We start from the raw sequence: 10,130 nt of genomic DNA on the forward strand, positions 1-10,130 counted from the left end.
TCTTGGTGGTGGTGGCAGTGGAGGGAGACCAGCGTTGCCCTGAGGACGGTCCTCACAAGGCTGGTCCCTCCATGGGCCCTCGCGAGGATGGCCCTACCAGCATTCCTCACGGGGTTGATCGCGCCACTCTTGGCGGGGGTCGCGATCGTCCTGGCATCCTCCACTTCGGCCTCCCCGCGGTCGTAGCCTCGGTCATTGCGCTCGGGGCGACGATCGAGGTGCCAGTCGCGGATGGCCCTGAGCTCCTGGCAGTCGTTGGTGTTGTGGTTGTGCATGTTGTGGAAGACACAGAACGGGCGGCTGCCCTTGGATGACTCCGGGTGATCGCAGCCGCGCTTCATCTCTGGTTCGGCCGCGAGCACGGCTGCGCCCTTGCGCTTCACGTCCTTGGCCTTGGCTTTCTTGTCCTCTGGATCGGCCTCCGGGAGCTCGAGGAGGGAGAGGCGTCCTTCCTCGGCTCTTGCGCACTTGGTCGCCATGTTGAACATCTCCAGGGCCGTGCATCCTCGTGTATGGCGAGCTCTTCCTTCATCTTGACATCACGGACGCCATCAGTGAATGCGGAGATGATGGCCTCGTCCGACACCTTGGGGATCTTGAGACGAACGCTGTTGAAGCGCTGGATGTACTTCTGCAGGGTCTCCCCTGGCTGCTGCTTGATGCACCGCAGGTCACCCGCCACCGGCGGGCGGTCGCGAGTGCCCTGGAAGTTGGCGATGAAACGCTCGCTCATCTCGTCCCAGGAGAAGATGGATCCCGCGGGCAGGTTCAAGAGCTACGAGCGTGCGCCATCCTTGAGGGCCATGGGAAACCAGTTCGCCATAACCTTCTCGTCGCCGTTGGCTGCCTTGATGCTCAGCTCGTAGAGCTGCAGGAACTCAGCAGGATCGGGGGTGCCGTCGTAGCATGGAGGTAGGTCAGGCTTGAACTTCCCTGGCCATACGGTGCCGCGTAGCTCCGGAGTGAAGGCGCGGCAACCCGTTGTGGTCACAGGAGCCCGTCGTGGAGGTGGAGCCTGATCATGGCGCTCGTGCGCCACCCCCGCAGGCGGCGCGCGGTCTTGACGTGGCGGTGCTGGGAGTGCACGAGCATCTTCTTGTGGCTGCTGGACCACCTGGCAGCTTTCTTCTTCACGCATCGACGCCCGGCGCGGCGGGTCACGCTGCGGGACCTCGCGCCTTGGCTCGACGATGGCATCTTGACGGGGAAGTGGAGGAGGTGCTCCGTGGGCTACGTCACCCGCAGCAGGCGGCGGGCGAGGCAGCAAGAGAGACGGTGCAGGAGAGCCCCCGGCGTCGCTGACAAGCTCAGCGATGCGGTCCAGCCAGTCTTCGTAGAGGTCGTCGATGGGGCGATAGCGCAGGAGCTCGCGCGCCATGAGAAACGCAGCCTGCGCGTCCGCCGGTCCGCGGCGAGCATGGGACGATGAACTAGCCAGAGTCAGTGACGGGGTGGCGGTGCGCCCATCATGCCGCATGGAGGGGTGTAGCGATGAAGCTTGCTGCTTGTGCCCCGCCGGGCCGGTCGCGGCGTTGGCGGCAGGCGATGGGGAACGTCGGGGAGGCCTGCCAGCAGGCGCCATCTGGGCGATGCGAGCAACGAGGGCGGCCCGACGCTCAGAATGAGCTCGACGGGCGTCAGCCATGGAAGTGGTGGAGCGCTGGCGGGTCGACCGGCGGAAGAGAGGCTCCAACGCACCCCTACCTGGCGCCCCTCATTATCAGCTTCATTATTATCATTAGGTGGAGCATCATTATTGTCGGATTTTGGGTTCCGCAGACCCTTGAGAGGTTTAAACTCTAGGGTGCGTGCGAAGAACTCGTCCTCCCTAGTCTGCCTGCTCACCAATCCTACGGCCTAGCTCGACGAACTGAACGGAAAAGAGACAACAATTTACCCAGGTTCGGGCCACCTTGCGGTGTAAAACCCTACTCCTGCTTTGTGGTGGATTGGCCTCGAGGGGCTGAGGATGAACTAGTATAGTGGGAGAACAACCTCAGGAGGAGGAGTGTTCTTGTGCTCGATGAGCTGGTGGGTGTGAGGGTGATCTGAATGATCCGTCGTCCTCTCTACGGTGGTGGTGTTGCTCTATTTATAGAGGCCTTGATCCTCTTCCCAAAATGAAGGCGGGAAGGGATCCCATAACGGCCAAATTCGAAGGGAGACAACTAGTACATGCTATCCTGACAAAAGTGGTCTTCGCCTGCAAAAGCCTCTGGTCGTGATGCCATGGTGGGCTCGACGATGACCTCCGTCCTGCCGTCCTAGCGGTCTTGGTCTCGTTGCACCGGAATGGAAATCTTTGGTTGATTCCTCGGGACTCTGCGCCTGCGCTTGCCTCCTTAGCACTAAAGAGGAAACGGGTACACTGCGCCCGCTAGCGCCCGCCTGGCCTTGGTTGTCATGGCTCACGTCATCTCAACCTCGCGAGGTGAGGCTTGCATAGAAATCTCCGCTCCTCGGGAGCCAGCCTGGAGAGACTGCTCCTTGTGGAGATCTTGGTGTCATCTGCCTTGCGAGGCTTGGCCCCTCGCAAGGGTCTTGATCTGTTTGTTGCTGAAGCTGGGCCGTACCAGGCCGTCGATGGAGCCACGCCGTGGACCGCAGGTAGGCAAGTCTCGGTACCCCCATTCCCGGAACGCCGACAATGAACAGTGTAAGTGTAGCTTCGTTTTGATGGCTCTCTTACTGAGTAAGAGGGGCTGGAGGGGTATATATAGTCTCCACATGAAATCCAACTGTTACACACTTTTAACCAAACTCGGTGGCACCGACTGGAATTCTCGGTGAGACCAGCCTGTGCAAAAGATGTGAACATTGGAGGTCTCGGTGGGACCGATTGGAAAACAAGTCGGAGCAACTGATGCGGAATGGTAAAGCAAACCTCGTTTCGGTGGCACCGATTGCATCATCTCGACAAGACCGAAGTGAAGCAATAAGGCAACAGAAAGTTGGCAACGATGGCACCGATTGCAAAACTCGGTTAGACCGAAATAATTGCAACAGATGATAGAGAGCTGGCAAGGCCATCTCGGTGGGACCGAGATCCATATCGGTGGATCTGATTTGTTAGGGTTTGGTTGTGGCACTGTCTAGATGAACTAGGTGGGTCCTGATAGATAGATTTAGGTGGGACCGAGTCTGCTTTTAGGGTTTTTGGACAAGTTTGGATAGAGAAAGTGGTTGAGGGTTTTGGAGCAATATCACTAAGCACTTGAGCAACTAGATCATCATCAAAACCTCATCCCCTTTTAATAGTATTGGCTTTCCTATGTCAATGTGATCTTGGATCACTCAACCAAAAATGTAGAGTCTTGAGCTTTTGCCAATCCATGTCCTTAGCATTTTGAGGGGTCCACATTCACTTGTCCTTGCCATGCCAATCACTAAACTTCCTGAAATCTTTAACTTGAATGTATATTAGTTTAATGAGATATATCTTGTTATTAATTACCAAAACCACCCGGAGATTAGTTGCACTTTCACTACTACACCATGCTCAATTAAGAATAATTATGTTAGAACTCCTTTATGTGATATAGGAGCTCGTGTCAGTGTTATGCCATTCTCTCTTTATAAAATACTTGACTTGAATAAGTTGATACCCACTGAAATTTCTTTGCAAATGGCAGACAAGTCTACAACTATTCCTGATGGTATTTATGAGGATGTTCCGGTTGTAGTTGCTAATGTTATTATCTCAACGGACTTTGTTATACTTGATATGCCGAGAACGACAATATGTCGGTTATCCTTGGAAGACCATTTCTTAACACTGTAACGGTTGTTATTGATTGTAATAAAAGCAAGGTTCTTTTTCATGTTAATGGCAGTGAGCACAAGGTTTATTTTCCAGGAAAGCCAACTAAAGGAAATAGCCTCAGTTCCATTGAAAAGATCATTGCTATTACTAGAATTTTCTCTTCCGGTTCCCGAAAAGAAATATCAAACTATAATGATTGGAACCATGCCTATCGAAGTTGAGGTAATTTAGTGCTTTACAAAAGTTCTTCGGTTTTATGTTGCTCGAAAATAGTTCGTTAATAAGACTTGATCAACCTAATTAATAGATTCTTTTCTTGAGGCATATGACCGATGAATTCCATAAGCTAAGTTCATTGTTTTGAAGAAAAGTTCACAAATTTTTAAAAGTTCATCGATTTAAAAAAAAACATCAATTTTTAAGAAAGTTCACAAAATTGGAAAAGGTTCATAGGTTTTGAAAAAAAGTCATGAATTTTGAAAAAAGTTCACAAATATTAAAAAGTTCTTCAATTTTGGATGAAGTTAATCGATTATAAAAAATCATCAATTCTGAAAAATGTTCATCGAATTGAAAAGAAAACTGATCCCTTTATTAGTAGATACTAGTAGAGTGCCCATTATATAAAGATAATGCATGTTAAATTTGATAGACGGATAGAAGCACTAATCCCTTTATTATAGGTACTAATAGAATACCCATGTGTTGCCACGAGCTTCTGAAATATTTTGCTGAAGTTATATAAAGATAATGCATGTTAAGTTTGACAGGTAGAGACAATATAGCACAGTCACAATTGCATAATAATTGAAATCCACTTCACTTGTAACGTAAATTGATAACAAAAGGGCAAATTGACAATGTATACATATAAAGCGATGATCGAATTAAAAATCTATTATAGATCACTAAGATCTACTTGATGCGCTTAAGAAATTCTCGCACAATATCAAAAAAGTTATCTTTAGCGTCGTTCGCACGATGTTTGAGCAAGTATAATGAAAATTGCTTCCTCAACTCATACCCATTCAACAAACGCAATATATGTAATTAGCACGAATACTTCACGTGGTAGGTCTTAAAACATGTGTAACGGACTACTCACCGCGCGAACCGGCTTCACTAGTTCATTACCGTTCCACGAGATAAAAAAATGAAAAACAAAATAGCCAGACATATCCCTGTAATTTCCTAAATTATTATTATATTAAATAAAGTGGTAATAAAAATAAATGTTTGCATTCTGAATTTACTACCCGTCTATGCTCGTTGGAATACCACACAGAAATAAACGTTGCCATCTTGATATATCGGAATTTCATCATGGTTGCTTTATTTCGAGTGTTTCTTTGAATTCCCTCGCAATTTTTTTTAATTTCACTAAATGCCCCAGAATTTTTAGCTCTGAGGATTGTGATGTATGAATAGGGTCCAGAATAGATACACAACATGCATCTTTGTCGATGATGTATAAGATGCATCGACTGATGAATGCATATGAAAAATGAATTACAAGTGGTAAATATTAGAAACAACAATAAACCATGACAGACAATGGACAAAAGACCTACTTGCCATGTTGCACCATGAGGTTGTTGTCTATTCGCTACCTAACAAAGTTGCCAACATATGAACGCAGAACTTTTGATCTTGTGTTGAATATTAATGATTTTTTTTTAGGATATGTTGATACTAATGATATTAAATGAAGAATTATGATAACTTACACAAAATAGAGATAGAGATATAGAGATATATAGAATAGCTGTCCGTTACCTAAGCAAGCGAGCGAGTAGCTGGCTCCTGATCTCTATCGCGTACATCCCACAACCATGAAGCCCCACAAGAGCAACCCCTTCTCGCGGAAGATCTCCGTGGCCCTTGCCACGCTGATCCTCGTCCTGCTGGCCCTCGCCGCCGTCTCGCTCTACGACTTCAACTTCACCGACAGCTACCACTACATACGGCGCGCCTCCTCTGCATCGTCGTTCCCGGCAACCACCTCCTCGTCTCCCACGATTCCGGCGGCAACCTTACCATCGTCATCGTCGTCGAAGACCAACTCCTCGGCCACTGACGCCTGCGACCTGACGCGGGGCCAGTGGGTGCCGGACGACGAGCCGCCCTACTACACCAACCTGACGTGCTCGTTCATCGACGACCTCCAGAACTGCATGAAGTTCGGCAAGCCGGGCCTCGACCTCATCATGCGCTGGCGGTGGAAGCCTCACGACTGCGACCTCCCCCGCTTCGACGCCGGGCGGTTCCTGGAGGCCATGAGGGGCAAGTCCATGGCCTTCGTTGGGGACTCGCTCGCCAGGAACCACGTCAAGTCTCTGCTCTGCATCCTGTCCCAGGTGCGTACAGTGCATCCCATGTTTGTTCGGTTGGACAACCCGTTGCTCTTGGCACGGGAATAGCATGTCCGCGACTCATGCATGGCAACCCCAACCATCCACTTCTAGCTGCTAGCTGCTGATGCAACTGGCGTTTGAACATGTTGCAGGTGGCAGAGCCGGTGGAGCTCGTCACCACGACGGAGACCGACGTGACGGGGAGGGCCGTCCGGCGAGACTTCCACTACGGCAGCCACGGCTTCAACGTCTCGCTCTTCTGGTCGCCGTTCCTGGTCAAGGCCAACCTCTCCAACGCGGCGCCCGGCCTGGGCCTGTGGGACGTGCACCTCGACACGCCGGATGCCCGGTGGGCGGCGCACATCGCCGACTTTGACTACATCGTCCTGTCCGGCACCTACTGGTTCTTCCGCCCCTGCGTGTACTACGAGGGCGGCCGGGCCGTCGGGCGCCACGGCGGCGCCAGTGGCGCCCACAACGCGACTGAGATGCCCGTCTCCGGCGCGGTGCGCGCCGCGTTCCGCACAGCGCTCGGCGCCATCGCGGCCCCGGCCCGCGAGGGGTTCCGCGGCAAGGCCGTGGTCCGGACGGTCACGCCCGTGCACTTCGAGAACGGGGAGTGGAACTCCGGCGGCGACTGCGTCCGCACGCGGCCGTTCCGCCGCGGCGAGCGCGCCCGCGACGCCATGGTGGCCGAGTTCCGCGCCGCGCAGGTGAGAGACGGAAACCATGCATGCAGCCCCATACGCAGGCCCCTCTCTGTCTCTCGACGCGGCTACTGGAAAATTGGTTACAAACGCGGAGACGTGATGTGGTCTGATGGTTTGTCTTTTGGCTGTGCGTGCGTAGGTTGACGCGCTCAGGGAGACGGAGGCTGCGTCGCAGCGGAACCGGAACGGCGCGGAGCTGCGGCTGCTGGACATCACAGAGGCGATGGAGCTGCGGCCGGACGGGCACCCGAGCCGGTACGGACACCCGCCGGGCGGGAGCGTGGAGGGGAGCTTCGTGGTGGACTGCTTGCACTGGTGCTTGCCCGGGCCGATCGACATGTGGAGCGAGCTGCTGTTCCACATGCTGGCGGCTCATCGACAGCGTGCTGACACAGAGTGAGCGGCAGGGGCGGAGCTACAGTATATACATACAGCCCATAAAATAAACGACGCAGTGAACAACTAAAGTACTCCTTCGGGAGCTCCCTGCAAGGTCACCTCTCAGTCGCTGCTGCCCCGTGTCGTGCTGTGCGACCTCTCTTTAATTCTTTTTTTTTCGCATGCATTTTCGACTTTTTAGATATTTTTTTTGGCTTTTCAGTTTTCTCCGATTTTTCTTAGGTTTTGGTTTTTTTTTTAAAACTACGTACTTTTTTGCACAGAAAAATGTTTTTTTACGAGTGCCTCTCAGAAACAAAAAAACATATTTTCTTTTCTTTTTCCTTTCGTGAGAGGCACGGTCATGACACTCGAAGCGAAAATAAAACACATTTTTTTCCTTCGGTGAGAGGCATGAATTAGCTTTTGTGGGAGGCACTCGAAAACAAAAAAAAAACACGTTTTCTTTTTCGCCACAATTTATCTTGAAACAAAAGTTAAAAACTTAAAAATAAGCCCAGGAAACAAAGACTCGCATTATCATTATTTTAAAAAACAGTTTTGCTAGAGCATATCTAGATGTGCAATACTTATGACGCATCTAAGTCTCATGTCATTGATCTTACATTAAGATTCGTGTAAATATTTTCTTTTTCCCTTTTTGTTTTCTCTTTATGCTTGATTCATTCATTTAGATGTGCAATAACTAGAGCACATCTAGATGTGCCTCTTAATAATATTTAATATGTCATTATTTGTGTTGCGACTTCCACGTATTTTAGTTGAAGATCACGCCCCGTTGATAGGATGGACCTGATCACATGACTCGAGTCTTCTATTCCCTTGTACGACTCCGGTTTTCAATAGCCATTGCGCGAGTGTGTGTGATGATACAAGTGTTTGTCTATGCTTACATCAAATTCATTTTAAAATAATGCACGATGTACGGTTTATTTTGTATTGAGTGTTTTTTAATTAAAAGACGGTAATGTTAAAATTTTGACATCAGATTTTCTACCATGAGAAATCAAATATTTTTATGAAAAATTCAGTTATCCTAAGGTTGACAATATTTGTAGTAAGCATGTCAAATCCGTACAGAAAATATAATATGATGGTTGATTTTGCCATGCTTGCTAAAAGAAATTGCCATCCCGCAACAACTAAAATTTCAATAAAAACATTTGATTTGCCATGCTAAAAAATCAAGTAAATTGCCAAAAATCCTCAGAATTGCGCACAATGCACAAGAAAACCATAGTTTTGCTAAGAGCATCTCCAACAGGCGTGCTATCTTAGCCGCACGCTGAAAAACCCCGCCTTTTTGCGCACGGGGAGCCGATTCGGGTGCGTGCGCGGTAAACTTGGTTCAGCGCGTGGAGGAAAACGACATCGCGTGTGGTGTATTTGCTATGCCCGCTCCCGTGCGCTGGAAAGCGACAATTCGCGCGCGACTTCACCAACCGCCAGCTCTGAGACCTCCAGGCGCTGGCGCCGCCGCCCGCACGTTCCCATTTGCTCCGGCGACCCGTCGGCGCTTCCCCTGCCTATCCTCGCACGCCGTCGCTGCTTCCTCCACCTCCTCTCCTCGCCGCCGCCCCTCAGTGCACAATTCGTCCAATGAACAGCGCCCGACGGCTGTTTGCAGCTCGGCGCCGACAAGGTGCTTGACAAAACGCTTGCAAGGTATGTATTGCTTCAACTTTATATTTGTAAGTGCATCTGGTGCCCCTTAGTGATTTTGGTGTATTGAAGACTTATAGGTTAAGGGACTAATGCGTTTGTGAGTGTACACAGGTCTATAAGTCTATGAGGAGTTTGATTTTTACAAAGAAAGTCGACCCCTAAAAATGAATGTCTTCAACTGAAGACTTTGGATTTCTGAGGACTTTCTGAAGACTTTGAAAGTGAAGAAATTGGTGTGACCATGAAGACTTGGATTTCATGCGAGGAACATGAAGCGTGAAGACTTATGTTTTCGTAGTTTTATTTTCTCTTTCTTGAGTCATAGAAAACACCATAGTGCTAAAGGGGGTCGAGGAAAAACTAAGGAAAAGTTTCCAAGTGATGCTCATCTCAAAATCCTACGCCTACCAATCCTTTCGAGTGAAGCCATTGGAAATCTCATGCAGTTCAGTTAATTTCTTCAGTGACAGAGACTAAGTTCTTCTGGTCTCTGAGGAATTTGTTCTGACTGAGGAGTTAGGAATTCGCCAGTGCGGATTGCCTACAAGTGAGGATCATGATAGCCCTGAGGAATTTGATAGTCAAATTTCCGACCGTTGTTGTGCTATGCGAGCTGTCCCAAAATATCTTATCCACCTAACGGTCATATCATTGAAGGGCATTTATGTCATATCATGTCGGGCTGCTCCCTAGGCTATAAATAGCCGCCCCCTACAACCACTAGCTGGTTGGCTGCTCCGAGAGAAACTGACACTTGTCATTGAGAGATCTCATCCTCCTCCGAGGACTTTGAGCGAAAATCATCAAGTGAGGAAAACCCAAACCCAAACACCTACAAATCCAAAGTGATTGAGCATCACTGAAGAGATTGATCCTGCGTGGATCCGACACTTGTTACCTTTGAAGACCGTGCATCTTCCAGACGGTTAGGCGTCAAGGTCTAGAGCAACCAAGAGGAAATTGTGGATCGCCGAGTGACCGAGTTTGTGAAGGTTTGGAAGTCACCTGAAGACTTACCACGAGTGATTGGGCGAGGTCTATGTGACATTAGCTCAAGGAGAATACGGTGAGGACTGTGTGTCCTCAGGTTTAAATACCTAGCCGCTCCAACCAGACGTACAACTGTCACAGCAGTTGAAACTGGTCTACCAAATCATTGACTTCACCGAGCTAACTAGTTCTATTTCCTCAACCCTTCCATTTCCTCATTACTGTGTTGTGTGCTTGTTCATATCTGTT

The 10,130-nt window shown here is 49.4% G+C and overlaps 1 protein-coding gene across 1 annotated transcript; it reads left to right on the forward strand.

Moving 5' to 3' along the window:
* The first annotated feature begins 1,021 nt into the window (after positions 1-1,021).
* Positions 1,022-7,959, forward strand: LOC123142545 (protein trichome birefringence-like 19). The gene is made up of 4 exons (XM_044561413.1): positions 1,022-1,318; positions 5,560-6,120; positions 6,270-6,830; positions 6,967-7,959. The coding sequence occupies exons 1-4, from the start codon at positions 1,022-1,024 to the stop codon at positions 7,225-7,227; spliced, it is 1,680 nt and encodes a 559-aa protein (XP_044417348.1). The 3' UTR covers positions 7,228-7,959.
* The last annotated feature ends 2,171 nt before the right edge of the window (positions 7,960-10,130 follow it).

The sequence above is a fragment of the Triticum aestivum genome, chromosome 6D (assembly GCF_018294505.1).
Source record: "Triticum aestivum cultivar Chinese Spring chromosome 6D, IWGSC CS RefSeq v2.1, whole genome shotgun sequence".
NCBI lineage: Eukaryota > Viridiplantae > Streptophyta > Magnoliopsida > Poales > Poaceae > Triticum > Triticum aestivum.